The sequence below is a fragment of the Geospiza fortis genome, unplaced genomic scaffold (genome assembly GCF_000277835.1).
Source record: "Geospiza fortis unplaced genomic scaffold, GeoFor_1.0 scaffold171, whole genome shotgun sequence".
Classification (NCBI taxonomy): domain Eukaryota; kingdom Metazoa; phylum Chordata; class Aves; order Passeriformes; family Thraupidae; genus Geospiza; species Geospiza fortis.
Genome location: NW_005054313.1, coordinates 9,201,440 through 9,226,708, shown reverse-complemented (window position 1 = coordinate 9,226,708; position 25,269 = coordinate 9,201,440). Strand labels below are relative to the sequence as shown.

Below are 25,269 nucleotides of genomic sequence, written 5' to 3'. Positions count from 1 at the left end.
CATCAGCACTTCATTTGCAAGATGAATTTCATGGTATATTGAGACTTCCAGATTTGTAGCTTTTGTGTTTTGCTTTTCTTTGCTGCTAGAAAATAAAAAATTAGGTTCTAGTCATCAGAAAGTAGAAATGTCTGCATTTGACTCTGAAGATATTAATAAGCTCTTGTGTCTCTGTGTTAAGTTCTGAGATTATCAGTGATGTAACTTGGTCAGTTCGGTCTCAATTGTAGCACTAGAGAAACTCAGATGTTAATTTTTTTTTTTATGTTTTCAAATCTTTTGACTGATCCTGAATTTACAGTTTTCATTTCTCTTTCTGTAATTAATTGCTAATTTGCTTTCAGGCAGAATCTTCTGTTCCATCTGCTTTTTTAGTTTCTTCCTTTATTGCCTCCGGTAGGGCCGTGCCCTTTCAGGTGTGAGGTGGTGATGGCCACTGTGTAGCTCACTTCCATCACAGTCTGGGGGGGGGTCTCTTTGCAGTCTTCATGTAAAAACCTAGAGATCTATCAGCTGCCTTCATCTAAATTTTTAAAGTATCATTTCAGGAACCATAGTTATTGTTACTTTCAAAATGACACAACATTTTACCTGCTATGAGGGCTTAAATATTTGTGAGCTTCTTTGAAATCAAGCAGGTTAAAAATGGGAGCTCAAGTCTGAACTGGCTTTTTAAGTAGAGGAGTGTCTGTGAGTCAGCCAGAATCCCATTTATTTCTGTTAAAATGTGTTTATTTTGCACATCACATATTAGAAAATGGAAGAAGAATAGGGAAGTATTTCTGTAAGAGAAAGGATGAGAGGGCAAGAAATTTTATGAGGCAAGAGTTTTAGCCTAGATGGTATCTATTAACATGGGACAACCTAGTCTTAATATAGAGAAAAATAATAGGAAAACACAGAACTAAGTAGGGGATCCTGCTTCAGCAAGGCCAGGAGGAAGAGGAGTCAGCACAAAGAAACAAAGAGCAGTAGGTCTGAAGGAAGCACTGTTACCTTGAGAAGCTGTGTGGGCAGTCAGGGGACACCGTGTGCCAGGGATGCTGTGCCTGTACCTGGCTGGGTGCAAACTGCTGCCAGATGGGAGTCTGCACAGCTCTCAGGAGATCTGCACAGTTACTGAGAAAAGTCCCACCAAAAAAAGGGGGGCTAAAAATAACACCTTTGAATGCTGAATGCAATCTTTGGGTCAAAACAAGAAACTATACAGAGTAGTTTAAGTGTTAATGGTCACCATGGGAAGAGTTTTTGTCTTTCCCAAAAGGGAAGGTTTGAGGTACTCAGATTGGAGTGGAAGTGTACCAGTGAACAGAAAATATCTTTTGACTTAGTGGGCTGTGGAGCTTAAAAATGGAGAAGCACCTTTTTAAAATCTGTTTAAAGTGGGACACAATTGGTAGGTTTATTTATTTGCTTAACAGAAGCAATGTGTTTTAGAATTAAATTCTTTTATGCTTCCTTTCTTATGCCACATTTCTTTAACCACTCCTCTCTCTACCCCCAAACTGAGAGTGTCTTCACAACCAGAACCACTTATGGAATGCAAGTTCTTATCTGATTTTAGTTCTTAGTCATGTTGTCAGTTGTTACAGAAGAAAGACAGAAACCAGAGTTAGTCTTTGGCAGGTAAAAAGCCTTTTTAGATCACCTTTAAGATTAGGCCACTTTAATATTATGAGACCACTGATTTGCTGATGCAACTGATAGACTGTTTCAGTGGTTCTTACTAGTTGAAGGTTTGCAGATTTATAAAACCTTGAGCACTAAGAAAGCACTGATCCAAGTCCTTTCTAAGCTCTGCTCTGGTACTACACTAACAGCAATAAGCTGACAGGCTTTATCCTGCTGTGGTAGACAGTGGTTGTCCCTTGCTCAGTGGTACAGCACTGATTCATGGCTGGGATTGTCAATGACTCTAAGGAGTTCTTCCACAGAAATGACTTCTAAAAGGTAGCTGGGACATTTGGGTTTTCAGTATCTGCTAAAAAATGGTGTGCATTAGGGAGAGGGGTGGGATAATTCCAAATATTGCCTTGTTGGGTCAGTATTTTGGTCTCTGAACTGTTCCACATGCCAAGAGGGACATTCAGAAAAAGGACTGTGGACATTGTCACCTGGAGAAGCCAGGTGTTGCTCCTTGCCTTTCTCAAGTGCATTTGCTGGTTGGTCCCTGGTGGCACTTAGGTAATTTTGTAGGTTCTGGTGGACCCTTGGTGGGTTTGTAGTATTAATTCATATTCTCTGGTCTGATCTGACCAATTATTTAGTGTCCAGTGTACTGGGATAATGTGGCAAAAGGTGTGTCAGGTGTCCATTGGAGCATTCTCAGGTGTCCATCAGAGCACATTTTGAAAAGGGAAGGAAAACATTTTCACAAAGTTAGAGGGTTATTTACATCTATTTAATATTTTCTAATGCAGAGGCAGGACCATGTATTTCAGTGTTAAATATCCAAGTAGCAAAGTATAACTGTCATCCTTCAATACAACAGGGAAAGTAAAGTAATGGAAGATTGCCTTGTGCCTGAAGGGAATTAGCAGGTTTCAGGGGGAGAAGTTTTGTTCTAATATTTTAACTAGTCTCTCCTCGCATAACAAGGAATTGTTTTAATGTATTCTTTTTATTTACCTTTTGTTTTTGACTGTAAAGTGATACCACAGGTAGTATGGATATTGGAACCACTGTTATCCTGGAAACAGACTGCAGCACAAAAAGAAGAGGTAGAAAAAGAAATATTTCCTGTGAGAATCTGCTGCAGACAAGATGGGAATGTAGTGAGAAGTTTTTTCTTTCAGAAGCCCAAAGCTAAATGCCTTTAGCTGATACAATACTTTCCTTCCTTCATTACAATATATCAGTGTAGTCACAGGATAAACTTACCTTGCAGGTTTTCCTGGTGTAGAAGGCTTAGAGTCCAGTTAGGCCAGTTATAAGATATTATACCAAAATACTGATTACTGAAGAAAAAAACAGACAATCTCTGAAACTGGAAGTACTTGTACAAAATTTAATTTCCAAAATGTTGTGGAAACTGTAGAAGAGCTAGAGAGTAAATAAAATAAAATTCAGGTAAACTTTAAAACAAGATAAATAACGGGTATGATTGGGCAGGGGGTGGATTTCCTCTTCAGAAAATAGCTAAAATATTCTCATGGGAATGCAAATAAATGGATTCAGAAACACACCCATCCTTCCCTGGGCATCGATGCCCAGCCCAGACATTGAGTTAAACCCCCAAGTGCTGGGTACGTTGATGCTGCTATTTCAAGGCTTTTTGGCTTTTTTCTGGAGATGAAATTTGGCCTAGAAATACTGACAAATCTTCTTCCTTTGACCTATAAAATATATTAAACCTGCTAAAAGTATTTAGCCCATGTTAGAAACCTTTGATATGAATAGCCCTTGTTTTCCCATTTGCAGTGGAAAAAGATCAGATACTGTATTTGTATTTGCTGAACATACAATTTATTAGTTTACATTATGGTGGTGTTCCAAGACAAATCAGGGCCTTACATCCTTCTGATACTTCTTCTGCATTCTGAATTATCCATTTGTGAGGAGTACTAAAACCTTAATAAGTGAAATGTAAATAATTTAAGGGGAAAAACATTAACTTTCTGTATTATCCTGCACAGCAAAGTTTCAATTATTTATCATTCTATGTATGGCTTAGTAAGCATTGGAGGAGTAAAAATTGGGGGACAGAAAAAAGACTAATTAATTGTTTTGAGATGTTTGGATTTGGATTCAATGGTATTTTTCCAGAATCACTGGATCAGGTGTGGATGCCATGTCCCAGTAATCCCTAGTGCATAGCAAGAGTGTGCCAGGAGTCCAGTGTGTACAAAGAGCTCTCTCTTTCCAAATCCCTTCAGAGCAATGGCAAATTCTGCATCCAAGCACAAGTCCTCTAGCATAGATTTCTAGTCCTTTGAAGCAGTCCAAAAATTATTCTTATTTCCCTGACACGGCCAAGAAGTCAGTATGAAGGATATTTAAATAATTTCTCCAAGGCTCACTGGTGGGAGAAGGCAGGTTTTATTTCCTCTCTCCTCCCCATGTGATCACACAGCACCTTTGACTGGTTTTGGTAGAAAACTCCCTCTGCAGTAGGATCTGAGGATGTCAGAGGTAATTCTTTAATGTGGCAAAATTGGAAATGTGTTCTTCCAGTTTCTTACTGTGTGGTGCTTAACACATGCTTAGAAAGTTTGAATTTTGCTAAAAGTATCCAGAAAGACTTTCAGAAGAAATGGAAAGCTGGAAGCTTTCCCAGGGGAGTTAGTACTGTACAGGTTGTTTTTAAAGTGAGGACAGAAACTGAACCTATGGAGCATCTTAACAGACTGAAGAGAAGGGCTCTTGTGTTAGCTGTGTCAGCTGAAGGCTGTGTAATATGATTATGTTCTCATGGAGTCCTGTGAGCAGTGTTTTGATAAACCTTACACATTTTGTATGCTGATGCCTGATGGAGATTAGGGAAGTGCCTTTCTTCAGCGTCTGTGGTTAATCCTGGTGGAATTCCATTCCTGTGATGTTAAATGAAGTAAATGGAAACCTGTCTTGCTGTCTTTTGTCAGATGAAGTTACAATATAGGGTGGTGGGCTTTATATAGGCTTTAATAGTGGAATTTGGGTAGATATACCAAAGAAATAAAGTATTTTTTGCTTAATGTGCTAGAATATTGCCAAGGCAATAGCCATTCTAAATCCCACTGTGAAAATACTCTGCTTGTGGACTGCAACAGTTCCACTTCTCATTGGTGCTGTGGTCTTTTGATGTACTGTCCAAGTCCTGCAGTTATTTGGGCTTTGGCTTTTAGTTTCGTTTCCCATTTTAGCTTATGGCTTATGGAGATAGACAGAGGTTTCCTCCAACCTCATTTTCCACAGAGGAAATAGTGCAAAAAAATCTCATCAGGATGTAATCTCCTTTTATTTTTCTTGTCATATAAAAACCCTGGTTGTATATTAGTGGGCTCAGCTGACCAGATGATAAGAAGTCCAAGACTCAAAATTCAACAAATCATTTTTATTTATACTTCAAGAACACATATGTATCTTCAGCATGTCTTGAAAGCTATTAATGAAGCTCCTAATTTTTTCAAAGAGAAGACACAGAGTACCTGTTTTCTCTTGATTAAGTGGAAACTCCCTATTCTTCTATAAATTAATACTCTGATTTTGGGGAATTTTTTTTAATATAGCGTTACTATTGTGGTACATTCTCCAGCCATTCCATTTCCTGTCTCACTTCTGGGAGACTGGTTAATGTAATCTTTTTCTTTTCCAATACTCTGTGGTCACTTTGTGAATGCCTTCTGGCCCTTTAACCCTGACATCTCCATTTTATGATGAGCACTCTTGCCCTTCCCCTCCTTTTCCTTCCTCCAGACTTCTGTGTGTAGGCTTGCAGTCCCAGCAGGGTCTGCCGCTCCTCCTGCTCAGTTGCCAGCTCTGTCCCACTCAGTGCAGGTGCCCAGTAGCTGAAAGCAAAGGTGCAGCAAGCCCTGAGCCTTGTCACTGAGAGCAGCAGGAGGGGACACTGAGGCAGTGGCACCAAACCCATGGCAGGGACAGAGTGACACCTCCTCCTGACTGCTGTCAGTCTGCAGCTCAGGGACTCTGGCAGCTTTGTCTCCTCTGCCTTGCTGCTCCCACTGCACCCTCACACTCTGGGCAGAGCAGGATAAACTGTGGCTGTTTTCACTGCTGTATTTTGTATTTTGTGCCCTGGCCCTGGGTGTTTCCCCTCAGTGCTGAGCAGCAGAGCACAGGTGAATAGCCCAGGTGCAGATGTGTAAAACTGAAATGGAACCCAACCAATGTGTGTCTACATCACTCCCACCACTGCATTCTGGCTTCATTACTGACCCTTGTTAATAAAATGCCCTTTCTGAGGTAAGCTGCAAAGCCATTGCTTTTCTCTTATTCAAATAACCCTGAAGAGCCATTTCTTTTATGATGCCTATAAGAAATCAGCCAAGTGGTCCTGCTGTTCCATTTCCCTTACTCATCTTAAATAGGGTGAAGCCATTTGAAAATGAGGATGGCAAAAACTACCATGATAAGCTGTGGAAGGGGAATAGGGAAACAGCAGAAACAAATGTAGCTCATAAAGCACCTTTATGGCTGTACTGTTCACTCTATAGCTGTGCTGTTTCCTTGAAAAAGTAGATAGTGAAATGTCACTCCAAGCTGACAGTATCTCCTTGGATGTTTAGCATCCTGTACAGAATAGATGATAACAATATTTAACACAGATTTTCACAATTCCTTCATTGGTACCAGAGCTTCATTACAAAGATGTGGGTTAATAAAGCAGTTTTTGCTTTAACTGCTCTTTGTTTTCTGTCATCTGTTGAAGGTTACAGAGATTAGCAAAAGACCTTCTGAAGCACCTCCAAATGCAGGATGGCTGTTCCTTGGGGAACCACAAAGTTCCTGGTCTGGACAGGACTTTAGGAGAGATCTCTCGGATTCTGGAGAAAGAGGTATTGTGACTTATGACTGACCTAAAAATTGTTTTGCCCTCAAGTCTCATCAGGGTGGATTTGGGAATGTTTAATGTGAGATGTTGAAGAATAAATGACCTCTATGTAACAAGCAGTGTCTGCTGTAACACTTTTCGCTTTTTTCCCCTGTATTTTCATAAGGATTGTTTTTAACCTGGGTCATTTCAGTCATCTAGCTTGTAGTGCTTACCCACAAACAGCTTTTACAATAAGAGGCCAAACCAATTAGCAGAAAACAGAGGAAAGAATTGGATCCAGGTTTCCTGGAGCACCAATCTGTTGAGTTTTGCCAGAGTTCAACAAAGTCAGTGGGTCTTCACTGGAGGAGGAAGGTATGATGTGCATGTATGTGGGATATTCCTACATTTTTGACTTTTTTACAGTGATATGATTGCAGAGCATGTTTTGCTTTATGGTAAATGTTGGATTTTTTTTTTAATTCATAGCACTGCATTTGCATCTTTTTCCCTATTTCCTCATTGTCAGTCTGCTGCCACAGTGCTTTCTGACTTGTAATGTGGTTTGTTGCTCCATTAGGACCACAGTATTTGGGTTTTTAGCTGGAACATTATGTTTTGTTCTCTCTGCAACCACTAAAAAAATACTTCTCTTTCTTATCTGTAATCAAGACATAATGAAAATTAGTTCTGTAAGAAACCAAATTAATGAAATCTGAGGAGGAGATTGCATCATTGTGGTTCAGACTTGATGTTTGTGAAAATGAGAGCTCTGCTTGATGCTTTTCACAGCTCGGTCAGTGTGGAGAAGACAATTGTTAATGGCACATGCTTTTCAATCCTGGGATGCACGGGCTCCTCACTGTGTTCTGGGGGTGCCTTGGAGCTGCTCATCAAGCTTAAGAGTGTGTTTGAAAGACTTGTGCCATTTTCACATTTTACAGGGCTTCCATTAATTATTGAAAAACTCATTTTTTATTGATTTCAAAATACAGAAATCATGTTGTTGCATGACTGTGATGAAAAGATGAATCTGTGTGAAAGTTATCTAAATAATCCTTGGAAGTTCTTTGGATTGTGGAGTTGTATCCAGCCTTTTTACTAGTAGTCATCTGCTGAGATTTTTTAAAATGAGATGTGAATTGCAGCTAAGTGTTACTCATTAGTTGTTTACATGGTTTTGCTGGTTGTTGAGTCTGCAGTGGGGAATTAAAAACTAAATTTGATAGTACTAATAGATGTGGATTATTTTGTTGTTGATTTGGGGTTTTTCCCCAAAACATTTACCTCCCTCTGGAGAAGTATTTTTCTGTCGGAGTGTCCTGATCAATAAGGTCAGGAGGGATTGATTTCAGTAACTGTTGCAGTGTTCACAGCACAGATCTTACATGGCCATTTGCAGGAAGGGATGGGAATTCTCTTGTTAACCTGGGAGTCAGAAATCCACAGCCACATCTTACATGTCAGTGGGCACTGAAAGAGCCCTGATGGTGTCAGTCGTGGACTGAGAGGAGGAGACTGACACTGTTAATTGAATTTCCCTGGAGAGCATAAAAATATAACCTAATGTGGGGGGAGGAAGGGGGAGTGGGAACCACACAAGCTGTCAGTGTGTGTGAGCTGATAACATTGATTTACCCTTGCTAATGGCCTGGCTTGAATAAAGAATTGCCCTGAGGGAGGACAGGGTTCACTACAATAGATCCTTGCCACTTACTAGAAATTCTTCTTACTCACAAGAAGTCCTGCAAAACTATTACAAAATATAATTGATCCAAAACTCGTCTTTTCATTCATGCTGTGAAACATTGGATTTTTCTTTTGTTAATAGTTTGCACTGCCAGAAAAATTTATGTATTCAGGCTCACCAGGAAAAAAAGGATTGGTTTTACAGATCATGAAATGAATTGCTGAGCTGGTGTTTGTAACAGTAAATAAGAAAAATATATACCATTACATTTCTCAACAGAAGGAAGGGCTATTCAGCTCATTAGAAATTCCATGACTGTGCTAAAACAGCCTGAAAGGGTGGGGTGTAATATTTATGCAAACTTGAATCGCAAAAAAAGCCACACACAAAAGATTTGCAGCCCTGCCTCAATGGGATTTGCCTCCAGGTACAATCAGATCACACTAACAATTTCTGTTTGGACTTAGCCTTCATCTCATGTGTTCCACTGTACTGAATAAGGCTTTCTCTCACTTCTGAACCTCTTTCATGGTGTGAGAACATTCTAGGCTGCTGCATGCCTGCATGCTTATTGTGGTCACACTTGCTCTTGTTTCTGCCTTCCTGCTCTGCTGGACACAGCACATTCTGCACCTGGGGCCAAGTGATCCCACTAATACAGCAAGAAGTGCTTGTTTAATGCAATTTGAAAGGTTTATATATCCTCTAGATACTCAGATTTGTCTCAGAAATGTCTCTCAGGCAAAGATGCATCTTAACCACTGTGTATTTTGGAGTCCTGGCTGTTTATTGCAGCACTTTACCTGCTCCTCATTCACTGCTGCTGGATCCCTATGCAACCCAGCATATTTGAGTGCTGACAGATGAAAGAGATGTGCTTTGCCTTGCTTCAAGTGGTTGTTAGATCTCCAAACACTTCCTGATGTGCCCACATTGGCTTAGTTGGATGAAGCTCTACAAAAAGCAGGAGCTTTGTGTCCAATGCTGGAAAAGGATTTGTGAAGAAGAAGCAAATTGAAGTGCAGGTTTTGAGGATCTGACTTGGAGTGTGGCCATTAGCTTCATGAAAAATGTGGCTCACGTGCCTTTAAATTAAATATGCATAAGAGGTACTCTAAAGTCATAAACCACCATATGCTTCCAGTTTTCAATAGGTTTGTGCTCCTCCAGCCACGTGTTGGTAGGAGGCAAGGAGCACAAATCCTGATGTTGTGTATGCCTGGAGTGCTGTTCCCCAGGTGGGTCCAGCCAGTGCTGCTGCTTTGGGTGTGCTCTGGGTTATTGGAAGGCAGTCCTTGGGTTTGTGTATCTCATCCTTTCTGGCAGAAATCTTGGAAGGAAGGTGTATTCACTTTCACCTCTATTTTGTTTAAAAGGACATTAGGAAAACAAACACACACAGAGCCACAACAGCAGAATGCGTGCAAATATTTCCAGAAAGCCCCTGCCTGAGGTTGGCAGATGTCATATGGGATTCTTCAAGCTCTTAGTAAGATCTGATAACCCTCAGTTTAAGATCTCCTATGAATGGGCCTTTGATGCTAAAAGAAAAACTCTCCCAGAAGGCAGAGCTGATGTTTGAAGTGGCAGGGCTAGAGCACTTGTCCTGCCATGATTCTTTTGATTTTATGCATGTTCACTCCTTGAAGGACTAATTTTACCCATCCATCCCTGAGGGTAACTGTGTGTTTCAGATGCACAAGGAATCCCACAGTGAGTGCTGGAGCCTGCCTTCAGCAGTCCCACAGAAATGTCCTGTGATGGGAACTCTTAGGAACCAGGCTACTGAGAGCTGTGTAACCTGTTAGTGTGACTGCAGCTACACTTCTGACTTGCTTATGCTTATATCATTTATTTCCCTATTATGTAAAGAGGTGATATTCCCTGATTTAAAACTTTCCTGATTGAAAAGATCAACTGATTAAAAAATGTCTGCTGCATACACATGAGGCCCTGACCTGACTGAAGTACATACATTTCTAAAGGTTGTGACCCTGACCTGGGTCAGAGGTTGCTGCCTCTCAGATGGTCATCCTTACACTTGCCAACAGAACATCCCTTCCCTAAAGCTCTTCCTAGTGTTTGTTCATAGAGGGTTGGGTGTGTCTTCAGGGTTCAAAAGTCCTGCTTTTAAATGTTAGAAGTGTCCTGTGTGGTTTTGGACAGGTCTGTGCAGGGCAGGGTTGGGAGACACTTATTCTGTTGCCATTGAAGGGACGGTGACAGCAGCTGAGGGCAGTGGCCTTTTCACCTGGCTCAGCTGCAGCTAAAACACTGCAGTTAAATCACTCCAGCTACATTTGTACAACACTTACATGTGACATTTAGACAAGGCCTTAATGTGTCTGTGCTCCATCTGACTGGGAATATGGCGCACAGATTCAGTAGGATTCTGAGGGAACCTCATGATTTTTGGAATTCAAGGGCTACAGTTAATCTGCTTAACTGGAATTACTTTTATATGATGCTTCTTGCTGATTACTGGTTTGAAAAAGATCTCCACCACAAGAGGAGTGATATGGTTCCTTTAATTGAGTGGTTTGACTGCAGCTCTCCCAGCTCTGCTTTGGGAGAGGGCTGCAGAGCAGGGTGCAGGTTTAATCCAGCACAAACAGGACAGCTGAGGCTCTCCCATATACTCACAAGGCACAAAGTCCTACAAAGAAGATTTCACTGCTTCTGCTTGTAAAACTTACTGTGATTTTGGATGGGTTTGAGGATAGCTGTGTCCCTGATCTCCTTCAGGCTCTCCACATGCTGTAAAAATCTCAGCAAATAATAGTGAGTGCAAAATAAATTGTTAAAGTGTGGAATTAACATGGAACCACAAAATAAAACAGGAGGCTTTTAATAAATTGGGCCACAGTGCTTATAGTTAATTACCAGCTCTCTTCATGCAAATCTAGAAGCAGCTGCCTCTGAATAGGCTAAGTTTAAGTATGATTATTTACATTACTAATTCAGAATAATATTCTTACTAGAAACAGATTTCAGGGGGAAAATATACTTCCTTAGAGAAGGGTATCATTTTGTAACTGAAAAATGTGTGAATATGAGCTAGTAAATGACTGCAGTGGTTTAATCCATTTTCTAAAAAAAGGGTCTCAATGCTCATGATCTCTGAGACATGCTCTCTCAGTGACCATTAATGGTTTGTTTTGTGTCAGGCAATGTTTTTGGGTTTGGGATTTTTAGAGAGATTTTTCAGCCTCCTGTTTGAGCAGTGGTGATGTCAGTTATTTACATTTCAGTAAAATGTTTGTCGTAGCTTTCAAATACATGGGGGCTGTAGACAGACAGTGTTTATCCCATTGTAAAGACTGTCAGAAATGGCTGGCTCTAACAACACACTCAGGCCCTGTATTTATGTTTTATTCTCTAAACTCTTGGGCCCCTTGGGGATGGTGACCATAGCCAGGGTGAAGAGGGACAATCCCCCCAATAATACAAACTCTCCATTATCAGAAACAGAAACAATAAAATTAAAAACTGTTGAAGAACTAATGTATGGAACAAAAGTGGTGTTAAATGGAACATGGGATAAGGTTCTTCAAATATCTCTACAGAGATTTAAAATTGCCCTGCGTGTGTATATGTGTGAGTATGTGTATATAAACATATATATGACATATATATACAGACAAAATAGATTTGAGAAGCAAATTCTCTGTTATAAAGACTCAGTATTGTTGCTTAAAGTATATTGAAGAATACAGTGAGAATTGTGATCCCCAAACTCTTGCACATTGAATTTTGGCGCTGCAGATATTTGCACCCAAGGGACTGTGTGTTCCTAGTGTAGCAGAGTGGTATGGCCTTCAAAGACAGAATTGCTATCCTATCTGTCACCATCCTACATAAGTCAAAAAGAAGCATTAGTATGAAAAAGAATGAAAATTGCAGTCATAGTGAATTTACCTTAATCATGAAGCAGTGGCTCGACCCCCACTGTATTTTGGGATCTTGCCTATCTCCATGCATGCGCACAGAGGCACAGTTGCTGTGTGTAATTCAACTTACATTATTCTCTAGAGCCTCCCAGTGGATTCATTTCTTAGCTGACTGAGGATTTCAGAAGTTGACATTTGTGCATTATTGTAGCCATGAGCAGTGTGCCTGGCAGGTTTGTGAGCAGGGCTGTTCCTGGCAGGTTTGTGAGCAGTGTGCCTGGCAGGTTTGTGAGCAGGGCTGTTCCTCGCAGGTTTGTGTGCAGGGCTGTGCCTGGCAGGTTTGTGAGCAGGGCTGTTCCTTACAGGTTTGTGTGCAGGGCTGTTCCTTACAGGTTTGTGTGCAGGGCTGTGCCTGGCAGGTTTGTGAGCAGGGCTGTGCCTGGCAGGTTTGTGAGCAGGGCTGTGCCTGGCAGGTTTGTGTGCAGGGCTGTTCCTCGCAGGTTTGTGAGCAGGGCTGTGCCTGGCAGGTTTGTGAGCAGTGTGCCTGTGCCTGGCAGGTTAGTGAGCAGGGCTGTGCCTGGCAGGTTTGTGTGCAGGGCTGTTCCTGGCAGGGTGGCTCTGGGCCAGCCCGTTCCTGTCCCCATGTCCTCGGCATCTGCCGCTCTCCACTAGGGGACACCACCGGCAGAAGTCTTGGAATCCTTACAAGTCATAAATCTATTTAGAAGTAGAATTTCTCTCTGACACCAGGTTCAGACACCATAGTGCTTGGAAATCACACAGCTCTTTCTCCTGTTAAGCTGCTTACAGCAGCTGTCTCCTGGTGTGGGTGCCCAGGGGAATTACCTGGATAATCGCTGCATATCCTGACAAAACCCAAACCTGCACTCACCCCGAGAGCTCATTCTGCAGGAAATGGGGGAGCACACCTATGCACAGCTCTCATTTCAAAAGGAAACAGTTGTGTGCCCACAGTCCAAGGGCACCCTGGGGAGCCAGGGCTGTTGGTGCTGTCCTGGTGTGGCGGGGTCGGTGAGCACGTTGGGCTGTCCATCTGTCTGTCTGTCTGGCTGCAGCAGCCCTGCAGCTGGGCTGCAGCACTGCCAGGGCAAGGGCTGAGCTGTGCCACAGCTGGGGGCACACCCAGAGCTGGGCTGGGATCAGCTGCAGGGCCCCGAGGCTGCTCCTCTCCACCTCCCTGGGGAGCCCTGGGGCTGTCAGGGCAGCCTCTGCCTTTCTTGCACAGCCTCTGATTTTCTTGCACAGTGCACTGGTTCACTCCAAAAAGCCTTCTTTTCTATCAGGCAGGGGGCATTTCCTAGCCAGAATTTTTAAAAAGAAAATAAACACTCACATGCCACCTTAACTGTGCTTTCATGCTTACAGGTTTTGTTCTCTGGGAAAGTAATTGATACTCTTATTTGTTACAATGAGCAGTTAAAACTTTAAGGTTTGTTTTAGCTAAACGTATGATGTATTTCTATGCAAATAGTGGATTCATATTTTAATCCATCCATTAATTTTTCAACTCAGGATACTCCTGCAGTAGCCAGTTCCAGAGCTATAGTGATGTCACATGAAGGGAAGTAATTAATCAAATGTAAAGTTGAATTATAACTGTTTAAAAACAATTTAAAGTTCAAAAACCAAACATTAAGAAGGGTATTGAATTACAAAACATAAAAATAAGTTTTAAAACTTTTTTTTAAGTAAAAAACAAGTCTAAACTAAAAAGTTTTACCAGCTAAAACTAGCATTTGGACCCCTGGAACTTTGTATATTGCTACTAAAAATCTAATAATTTTGCAAATACAGACAGAGGGAATACAGAACATAGGGAATTCTGTGTTTATGCTTCCTTTGTTGCAAGTTTTAAGTACAGAACCTCAATCAGAGCATGAACTCCAGAAAGGATAAAGCAGATAGAATTGTTGGAGAAGATGAGATGTAAGTAACCCTCCTGAAAATTAACTCACTTCTTTAAAGCCTGTAACAGTGAGAATTAGAGAATTTTAATGTCGAGGTGATCATCACTGAGTGCCAGTGATGCACAGTGCCACTCAAACCCAGTTGGAAGAAGGTTTAGCAGTGTTCAAAACTATCAGCACTGTCCTGTAAGCACCAGTTTATCTGCAGATGGTCCAAGCTGCTGTTGGAGTAGAAAAATCCTCTTCTGTATCAGCTGCAGCAGCAGATTTGATAGTCCCAGCACAGAGGCAGTGGGCAAACACAGCAGGACTCTGGACAGCATTTCCCACCCCAACAGCCTTTTCCTGTCACTGCCTGGAAAAAGTCAACAGGTCAGGTGTGTGTCATGCGCTGCAGGTTGGGCAAGGCAGCTTTATCTCATCAATAATTCCTTTGCCCAGAGTTTCTGTAATCTGTGGATTAACCTTTTACCCAAGACGAACATATAAATAGGAACTTGTTACTAGGGGTCAGTCACAGAATATTTTTCAACTTGTTTGCTGGAAATGGTATTATAAGGCAAGTTGAGTTCACAGATAAGCTCTGCAGTGTTCTTATTCCAAGATTATTGGGAGGTTAATTTCAGTGCCCAGTGGGTGTAGTTGAGAACTGCCGCAGGATGTAATTAAATGCTGTCAGCTTCCAGTGTTGTACTAATTGTGGCTTTTTGCTGTCAGATCAGGCTTCTACGTCAGTTTAGAGCTAATACATCATATCAGAGTGGATATAATGGATATTTATACATTCCAGGGTATGCAAAGTTCCTCCACTACAAGACAGGAGATATGTTTTAGTGTTGTTAAAGCCCAGGCTCTGCTTTCTCAGTGAGAGAACTTCCTGCCCAGGCACATTTTTGCCAATAACAGAGGCCAGTTTAGAAATCATAATAAAGTAATGATTAGCATGGTTTCTAAAGAAAAGTTTTTTTGTTTCATTTAGTCTGATGGTATATATATAAATATATTTTCTTTGAAGTATTTTTAGGTTCAACAGTGATTTGAGACCATCACTTCTGACCTGAGAACATATCACCCAGAGGCCTTCGTGGTCTGTTCTGATGTGCAGCACCTCACAAACCCACCCTGTTCCTGTGCCCCACAGTCCTTTGTGGCTGTCCTGGAGGTGGGCTCATGGTCTGAGAGGTTGGTCACAAGAGAGCACCCAAGGCAATCAGGGGAAAGCTCTGTTCAGGGTTTGAGTGCTCTTAAAGACCTTCATGACAGGCCTTTAAACAGCCACTGCTCCCTCTCTTTATGTCCTCTCCCACATAATTTTAGTACCTTCACTTTGGCTGGGTTGCACTGGCTTTTCTTTCCTGTGGCTGCCAGCTCTCAGCAGTGACCTGCCAGAGTCAGTGTTCAGAGAGAGCTGACTTGCCTGCTCACTGGGCAATTCATTGTCCAATAAATGTTGAGAGAGGACAGGGCAAGATTATGTAATTTTGCTTTCTATTTACCTGTTTGGGAACTTTTATTTTTGTGATTTATCAGAAAAAGTCAAATTACCCTCAGCTAATGGAACCATCTGTGGAGATCCAGGAGCTCTCTTATTATTGTTCCTCTTATTAAAGCTCTATTGTTGCTTTCCTCCTCTAATTGATGCACTTACTAGAGGCCCTGTTATTTATAAATAGACCAGACATTTATTTTTAATAAGCACAAGTGCTGCAATGCTCAGTGCTGTCTCTCAGGGTATCCATGAGGGTAATTCTTACTTTCCCAAGCAATGTTGTGTGTTTCCTGTAATGCTGCTTGGCATGGCTGAAAGCAGATGAAAAGAGAGCATGGAATTCCCTGGTTTACCTTTACCTGTCTTTCCTTTATGGCTTTCACTGACTCTTGTGGCTTCACAATTAGGATTGTGAGGGTCCTGTCCTTGTCAACAGAAGTACAACAGGGTGCTTCTCTGGGACTTCACTGCCAAACTGAAAAGCCACTGCAGAACTTGGAAGGAGATTGTGTAAATAAGGCTCATCCTGTTCAATTAGATCATTCAGTGAGTCAGTAAGGAGTCCTATTGAATTTGGTTTGACCTGACAATGTGGGCAGATGTTAGCAAGCAGAAAAATGAGTTAAGTATGTGATGGCATAGACAGAAATTACGTTTATGTGCACAGGATGCTTAGTGTTTTCAGGACAGGCTTAAGAATCAATTTTTTTAGTATTGGTATTGTCCCTAGGCCTGAACAAATTTTGGGTTGTTTGTCAATGGTAGACTTTCAGAGAGGATAGTCCAAAATGCCTCTTCTTCTTTTATTTTTGATACAGTTAAAAAGTAAGGTGAGCCTCATTTTTCATATTGCATTAATACTGTATCAAGTGCTTGCTTTTTCACCCTTTTGGTTCTTAGATATTTGTCTTGCTGTGTGCTAAGTGCAGGCTGTGAAGTTGCAGCTGGCACAGCTGAGCTGTGGAGGTGACAAGCCAGTGTCACCCAGATGGCTCAGGAGCCAGAGGCACCTCTGCATGGGTGTGAGCAGGGCTGAGCTGGAGCCGGCAGTGGAGCACCTCCCCCAGGTGCCAGGGATCCTCTGCTCCTGCCTGAGGACACACAGACGCAGCAGCTGCCCTTCCCAAAGGCCCCAGAATCACCTTTCAGGCTCAGAATGTGCACTGGCTGAGCAGGACAAGGTGGGATGGGGTGTTTGTCAAGGCCTCCTTGCTGGGGCTTTAACCCATAAGCGGTGCAGGAGGAAGGAATGGATACAAATACAAGAGAGATACTCCTTGATGGGAATGATGCCTCCCTCCAATTCAAACAACACTTAGCCAGCTCTGGCTCATGTTTTACTCCTAAACTAGTTGTTCATTGATATTCAGTGGTTGAAATTTTATTGTGGGTGAATTCACTTATGTTTGAAAACCCGTTTGAGGTTTACACCTGGAGTGGGGGATTATTGTAACACTAATTTCACTACAGAGAAGTGTTGCAGGGAGCAAAATTGCTTATTTTAATAGAAAATACTCCTTTGGTGTACTCTCCGGGGATTTTCACTGTATAAAGTCTGGAGACCTACTCAAAGAGTGTAGGTTTTCAGAAATCTGTCCGTGGGTATGTATGTGCATGTAGATATACTTGTGAATTTATTTAAAGGGAGAGGAAAGGTGGGGGAAAAGGAGAAGCCAGCACAATATTCAGTTGTCTGGTTTGTTTTTCTAAGCAAGCTTTGAACTGCATTTCTTAGCCCCTGGCATTTTAGATAGAATCTTCAAACACTAGATAAAAGGAAAGAAAAAAATTCTTAAGAGGAATTTTACTATATTTCACTAATTAGTTATTATTTCTTCCATGAATGAACAGCTAAAAATAGAGTTGCACAAGTGTGTTCTTTCAGAAATAGAAGTCAGCATGTTTCAAAGTATTTGGTTCCATTCAGAAATAATTTCTTCTGAAATACTTTAGTTCCTGAAGTCTGTTCAAACGGGCTCTCCAGATCAGCTTCTGATTTGGACATTCTGCAGGACCAGCAGAAAACCTTCTTTGGGTTAATGAAGGAAAAGTAATTTTTCTAAATTTCCTTTTTAGTCTTCATGAAAATATTTATTTTGGAGGTTTGCCTTTGAGGGAGGGTCTGCACCAGAGTATTTCAGTTAGTTCAAAATATTTCAAATAGTCAAAATGGGCTAAAGTCACATAGAGCAGAGGTAGCAAAGCTGGCATTAAATCATTTCAGCTGTTAAAGCTCAGCATTATTTCTGATTCTGCTCTACTTATTAACTAATAATAATACTTTAACAGGAGAAATGTATGGAAGGGAGCACTTTGGTCCAGGACATTGGATTTCACCCAATAACTCTTGCACCAAATTAATAAATTATGATTTAACTGGGATCATATTTTTCTAGAAGATAGTCAGGTTTGATTTAAAAACTTTAAATGATTGAGAGTCGACTATATATGCTAAGTATATTATGCTCATCATTAATTACTCCTGGCATTAAAACCCCCCGTTTTATTCTCACCTGAATTCATTCAGTTTCAGCTTCCAAATATTGGTTGTTCCTGTGTATTATCAGACATCTTCCCATTCAGGTCCTTCCACAATGTTATCCCAGCATTTTTTTACTTTCCCCAGCATAAACTAAGTGGCACTTCTGTTGTCCTTCTGGTGACACAGATTTCCTGACCTGTGCTGCTCTACAAGTGCTGTGGTTTGCCAGTGCCCTGTGCAGGGAGGGCAGCAGCGGTGCAGGGCAAGCTTTGCTCTCCCTTCTCTGCTGGAATATTGAACACAGAACCCAAAAGCTGTTGCAAAGCAGTGCTGGCTTTATTTCCCTCTGTGTTACTTAGTGTTACCCACTCCCTTGTATAAATTGAGCAGCATTTTCCCCCAGTTTGGTTTCATTTCTGAAGCACACAGTTCACATGGTGTGACTGCTTTAATGAGTGCAACAAAAGCCAGCCAAGTACCAGCCCAGGCCAGTTGTCCTTTTCATGTGTTTCTTTGTTGGCCACGTTGGATAGGATGGGGCATATGTGTAAATCACTCTTTTTGAGCCGTGTGTATTTTTCTGTACCAAATGTCAGATAATGAGATGAAAACTTTATATTGAACTTTCTATTTAGTCTGCTCATTTTCGAATTTGCCAAACATACTTGTGTCCTCGGGTAAGTGGTGCTTCCGAGGGTGCCACAGATGCCAAACCCTGATAAAATCTACCCTATCTTGTTAATGAACACACAAACAGTTGTTCCCCATCTGCTGCCTCTGTCTGAAAGGTTAGGAAGCCCTTCCTTCTTGATCACAAAGGACATAATTATTGTCTGTAGAGGAGTCAAGTACAAAGACAGTCCATCCAGTCTGACCGCTACTACACTGCAGGCCACCAAAGATTAACAGCTGCTTCTCCTTTGATTAGGTTAGGTAATAACAGTTACTTTAGTTAATAATTGGATGGATTCCCAGGCCATGTAATTCAGGTTTAGGCTGTCATTTTTTGCTGGCATGTAGCTGAGCTGTATTATTGGAACAGAGCCTGTAATCCTATTAGTCAGTTGTCACTCAAGCCATAGGAGAGAAGGCAAATTCAGATCCATTAAGGTGTTGTAACAGGTAGGTAAATAAGTCAGCCATGCTTGCCCACTGTGCAGGGAGCTGTCTTAATTGTTTGTCCTTTTTTAAGGATTAATTTTGCATTTTTAAGTATGTTTAATTCATAATTAATCCACAAAATGGTTACATGGTTTGTCTAATTTATCATGGTTTCTGTTTACTGTGCCACATGCATTAGTGTACACACACTTCCCACTAAGTTACTTGGTTCATGCAATGTTCTGCCTAAATTAGTGGCTGTGGGCTTCAAATGACAAGTTTATAATGGTCCAGAGATTAAATACATGCTTCCTGTCACATCAGCTGGGTTGGCTTTCCTCCTGTGCAAACATGACCACTGCAGTTCCCAACGATGGACTTGGGAGGGATAAGGAAAACAGGCTCTTTCCATGGCTTGGGTTTGAGTGCTGTGTCTGCTGCTCTCAGGAACTGCATCTCTGTTTTTGTTTTCCTAATGTTTAAGACACTTCTAGGTAGCCTCCCCAAGGTTTTGTGCCTCCTCATCTCTGATTAAAAAATGCAGAGATGAGAGTAATAATCATTTTTGCCTACTTGTTCATTTGTCTCTGCTCTCCCGTGTTACCAGGTAACTTCAGAGCACAGAAATCCTATTGTGTTTAAAAATCAAATTAGTTATAAATGTTATTTGAATAGTTGTGAATTTCTGAAAATACATGTAGCAAATCAAATTTTTACACACTTTAAAAACAATGTATAAAAGCATGTTTATATATTTTCTGTTGTTCAAGGAACATGAATCACACGGTATCAATTGCAGAATAACTCTCCCAATCTAAATGTGCAGCTACTCAAAGAACTGTGAAATTATGAAACAGGTTTCATAAACAGGAGAGCTAAATCATTTGGGAGGCCAGGTTAGAAGTTTGGAGGCTCCTTTTGAGCAGCAAAAACATGCAATGCTGGTTTATGCTCTTTTCAAATAGGGATTTAAAATTTATTCCCTGTAGGATCTATCAGTTTTCATACTCACATGATGCCTAATCTGCTCAGAGCTTTGGGTGCCACCAGAATAAAAGTTGTAGTTACCTGAAAGGGTCTTTCATTCTGACACAGGTTCAGGCAGGGATCAATTTGAATAAGAAAAGTATGTGAGCAAGGGCTCTGGGTAACTGAGATGCCTCAGTCCACTTCTTTTGACTCCCTGTTGCAATATGTATCAGCTAATGTAAAGCTTTAGCCCTTCAGAACATCATCTTTTCAAGGATATTAATTCATTTTTCTGAGAAAGACAAATTGGATGTCTTTCTCACGATTTTTATGATCCAAGAAAGATTTCTTTAGATGAGTAGAAAAATACTTAAAATTTGAAAATTGCCTTAACTAGGAATTAATTCAGACATATTTTAAAAGAATTTGGTGTGATTTGGCTGCTTCAGAGATGGAATGACAACATGTTTCAGCCCTGGGGAGATCCCTTTATAACAGCTCACAGTGAGGTCTTGGCACGGGTGGCTCAGGGACAATTTCTTTTTCCAGGGTTTCCCCAGTCCCAGGTGTTCACCTTGCAAACATCAGCAGTGCAGTATTGAAGTGACTCTTGTGCTCCTTTGTGGGCAGGGCACATTTTGCTTTCAGCTCCCATGGCCAAGCTCCAGGAGCTGTGCCTGATCTGGCATTCCTTAGAGCTGGACACTCGCGTGGGGACCAGGGTCATTCACACTGCCAGATACCAGCACGACTTCAGCATCAACATTGCCTTCCAGGACATGGGGTAGGAGCCCTGGAAGTTCTCCATCTTATAAAAACCACTGGAGAGAAATGTATTAAATGTGCTAGAAGCCATGTATCCCTATTTGGCAGTTTTACAGACCTCTGTGAGCACAGGTAACAAATACAGCTCTCATGGATCTAACCCAGCTTTGCTGCTGGTTCTATCTTCCTTTTACTGAACTTCTCCCTCTCTTCCATGCACATCATTAGGAATTTATTTCCATTCATAAGCATCAAAATACTAAGGGATTTTATGAGTAATCTAGAAACAGGAGGGATAGAACATGTAGCTAAATCATATAAAATCAGAAGAAATTACAGACTGCCTTCTGCTTGGTAGAAAACTGTAGTAGTAACAGAAGTTTTTAAAAGGCAAAATTGTATTTTGACAAATAGACTTGTATTTTAGTAAAGTATTAGACAAAAGTGAACCAGGTGCTCTGAAAAAAGTCTGTCTGTAAAACAAGTGATGCTCCAGATTGAAATGGAAGGAGAACACATAGGAAATGAAACAGCTTCAAAAGATTTATATATTTTTAGAATAGAGACGTGAAAACCTCCCCTCAGAATAGGGAGACGTTTTTGCTTCTTTCAGAGTGGCTCTAGTGACTGACCTGGGATAGGGGGAAGTTCCTTTCTGGACACTTCATTACTGGGTACTTCTGGAGAAAAGAGGAGTTCTGGGGAAAAAAAATCACAGGTAAGAAAAGTTCACATGAAAAAATAGAAAAGGTGGAGTTTAGCATTAAAGAGAACATGGAGTTGAGAAACAAGCCAAGTAGGAAGAGGAAGCGGGGTATGAGCTCAAGAATGGAGCAGTTGCTGAGGGGACAAACAAAATGAATGCAATAAATTGGATATAACTCAGAGTAATGGGATGAAATAGAGAAAGGGCATATTTGGTCTGAATGACAGGAAAGACTTCTTGCTTCAAGAGCTAATAGGCTGTGGCATAATATCCCATGAGAAATAGGGAAAGTGAGAAGTGGCAAGTGCTGGGCACATTTGGAGCTGGAGGAGCAGTGACAGATAAATGAGCAGTGTCAGAGCCCTCACTGCTGTGCTGCACAGCCCCCTCTGAGCTCCCTGTGTGCTCTGCTCTGCCCTGCCAGGCTCTGCCCATCCCAGGGAAAGGCACTCTGCAAACAGCAGCATCTCTGACACCTGGGGGTGTCAGCTGAAGGGAGCAGGGCAGGGTTAGAAAGGCCCTGGGCTCTGTCTGGGGGTGTGCAGCCCTGGGGGAGCAGGGCAGGAGGAGCTCTGGGAGCTGTGGCTCTGAGCCAAGGGGCTCACAGGAAGTCAATAAGGATGATTTATGGCAGGACTGTTCCTTTGCTGTTTGGGTCTTTATGGCTCTACCAGGAGTTGGTGGAAAGTGTTATTGGGAGCCAAGGGAGCTTAAGGAGGCAGGGGCTTTGGATTTTTTTAGATGGGAGGAAGAGGAAACAGAGGAAGAATATATGAGTGAAACTCAAAAATAACTCTGCAGTTAAGGCACACTGACTGGGCTCACTGGGCTAAAATTAACTGCTAGAAATTTTACTAATCAGCTAGCCAGTAGGAAATCACTGGTTGATTTTCTTAACTGTTTGGTGAGTTGGCACACAGATTTCCACTCATTTGAGGCCAGTTATTCCTTGGAAGATAAATCTTTTGGTTGTCTAAAAATCTAAATGCAGTTCATATTAATTGTGGAAAAGGCTTCCCTCTTGAATATCTGACTTCTGTGAATAGTTTTTCTGTAGCTTGTAAATTAAATACAGCGTAGCTGTTTGCTTGACAGAAGCTTAATGGAGAGAAAGTTACATTATTTAAATAAAAAGTAAGATATGTACTTCTATGTGCAGTGTCTGATCTCACAGGGGAAAATGTTGCCCATCTAAATCATATTACAACTGCTTAATTATTTTTGCAGTTGTTCAAATAAATATTTTATTGTCAGAGTTATTAGGAGTTTTTTCTGTTATGCAGTCTGTTACAGTAGAATACATTTTTTATAGACTAGTAATAATCATGTTTATAGAGGATTTCCCATTTTTTCCCCATATATGAAGTGCTTGCAACACTGGGGGGAAAAAAGAAGAAATTATTTCGTATTAACTAGTATATCATCATCATCATCACTGACAAAATAAAAAGGATCAAATGCAAACTGCCAAAAAACTATACAAAATTAGCAGCTTAGAAGTAGAAAATAAGAAGATTTTACTTGCTTTATTTAAACAGAGGACACTAAAGCAATTTTGTAGGAAAGGACAAGAATGTAAGTTCTAAAATATTGGATCTGCTACAGCAAAACCACAGTCATTTGCAAACTGTGAGAATAATGATAGGATGGTAATTAAGTATAAAATTCTGGTATGTGCAAGTTCCAAGTGGATACCTCAGAAAAGGGATCTGCCTAAGCTATTTTGTGCATATTCATAAACCAAGCCTGGAGGTTGTCTTCTGTTGGAAAAGTTTGTAAAAAGGAGGAATTACCCATCTGAAGATTGTCTATGTTTTTAAAATCATACAAAGCAGCATAGCTCCAAAGGTAATAGCAGCAGATAATGGTGAACTTTAATAAAGTCCCTCTAATTCTATGTCCTTACAGAAAATATGGTATTCAAGTGCATTACCTGTGTGGTACTGGGTATGTATATATGATAATTCAGAACAAAACACCTGAGAGTTTCAACTCCTGCTCTAGAAAGCCTCTTCTTTGTACATGAGCAGTGAAATGCTCTTTTTCAAAGGTGTCCAACATGATAAATGAATGTATTAAGGACTTTCTACTTTGACAGAATCCACAAGTGTCAGATGGACCCTTTATGTAAACATTTCTTTAATTTCTGTTGGTTCTCTTCTGTGTTTGTGTTTCTCCAGAACACAGCAGATAAAATTGCATTCCGGGCTGCAGGAGGACTGACTGCTCTGGAAAATGTTCTTCAGATGGTGACTTCTCCCACCAACCTGAATGCAGCTGCCAGGGTTCCCTTTAAGTGAGTTTGATGGGTCCTTCATCTGCATTTAGAATCACTGGAATATTCATTTCATATCTGCTGCTTCACTGCTTCTTCTTCTCCTAGTCCTGGGTGGGACTTTAGAGCAAAAAAACTGTGCTGTTATCTATGCCATGGAAGGGGAAAGACATTTCCACTCAGCCTCTGGTTTCCTAACTTGGTGGTTGTAGTTTGAGCTATGATATATTTAAGCAGTAGCTAATTGTGTAAAAAGAGAAAAGACAAAACTGTGTTTTAACAGAGGAGGAGATCCATATCTTTTGAAGTTAGTCTGCAGAGATCTCTAGTGGGAAGCAGGGGAATTTTTTGAAGGGTTGTAATTCACAGGAATCTGTCTGCTTTTAAAATTAAATAGTTGTAAGATACTGCTAGCTGAAAGGCGCGTACAAACAGGTAAATCAAAATTCTTGTGGATTAGAGAAATTCCTCTTTACAGAACAGAAGAATGGAAGGGTTTAAACGCCTAATCCCTAAAAAAGAAGGTGGTGACTATGCAGAATTCCTGGAAAGCCTGGTACCTCAAAAGCATGCTCTTTTCCCTAATCTCTAACTGTAGGTTTTACACAGTCAAGAGCACATAGAGGCTTTCAGAGCACAGCTGGGCATGGTTTTAGTGCAAACCCAGAATATCCTGGTGTGTACCATTGTCATTGTTTGTAGATATTTTGTAATATTGGTGTAATTGTAATTTAGGCACTGCTGTAATTTAGTGTGAGAGTTTGGATGAAAACTGGCTGATAATGCATTGTGGGACATACATAAGTGTGAAGTGCTCGGAAAGACCACTCAGGAAGAAAGATTTTTAGATATCTTGACTTTGCACTTCTAAGAGAATAAATAAAATTCCTGCCTTTGCAGTCGTGCCAAATGCACTTGTTGCAGGTGCAGCCAGCTCCACTGGTGAGCAATCCTAAGCTGGGCCCGTGGGGAGCAGCTCACGGACAGCCCTGGGGCTTCTTCATCTGCAGAGTCTCTAGTTCTGAATGATCTCATCAGTGTGGGATAAACTTCTCTAGGGACAGGATTGCACTGTATGCCCACATAAAGCCTAGTTTAAATTGAGCTTTAAATTCTTAGAATGTGCACAACCCATACATCTTTGATTTTTGTTCTTTCCTTTTAAGAATAGTCTTGTTTTGGTAACCTTTGTTGAGAAGGTTTGAGAGCATTGTGTTTACATTACTGTAAACTTTGTGTTTGAAGTTTGTGAGGCATTTTGAGGATGTACTAGGTCTCAAAGGAGTTTGTGTGCTGATAAATAAAGCCCTATGTCAGCCACATTTGTGTAACAGAAATCACATCTCAGCAGTCAATCAGAGCTGCTCCTTTCTCTGACAGTCACTGTCTATCTCACAGCCCTTTCAGACCAGCAATCACTCAGATTCCTGAGCCTGTTTATGACTGAATTATAAAAAGAGTTTTTGCATCTTTGAAAAATTCTCTAAACATTGTTTTATTAA

At 41.0% G+C, this 25,269-nt stretch overlaps 1 protein-coding gene across 2 annotated transcripts in view; it reads left to right on the top strand.

Annotated features, from left to right (window-relative positions):
• SCAPER (S-phase cyclin A associated protein in the ER) overlaps nt 1-25,269 on the top strand; it is a 135,817-nt gene that overhangs the window by 61,236 nt on the left and 49,312 nt on the right. For both annotated transcript variants that reach the window (XM_005419697.2, XM_031055946.1), the window contains 2 exons: nt 6,368-6,494; nt 23,673-23,788. In XM_005419697.2, the coding sequence (XP_005419754.1) occupies nt 6,368-6,494; nt 23,673-23,788 (243 nt within the window). The remainder of the gene's footprint in view (nt 1-6,367; nt 6,495-23,672; nt 23,789-25,269) is intronic.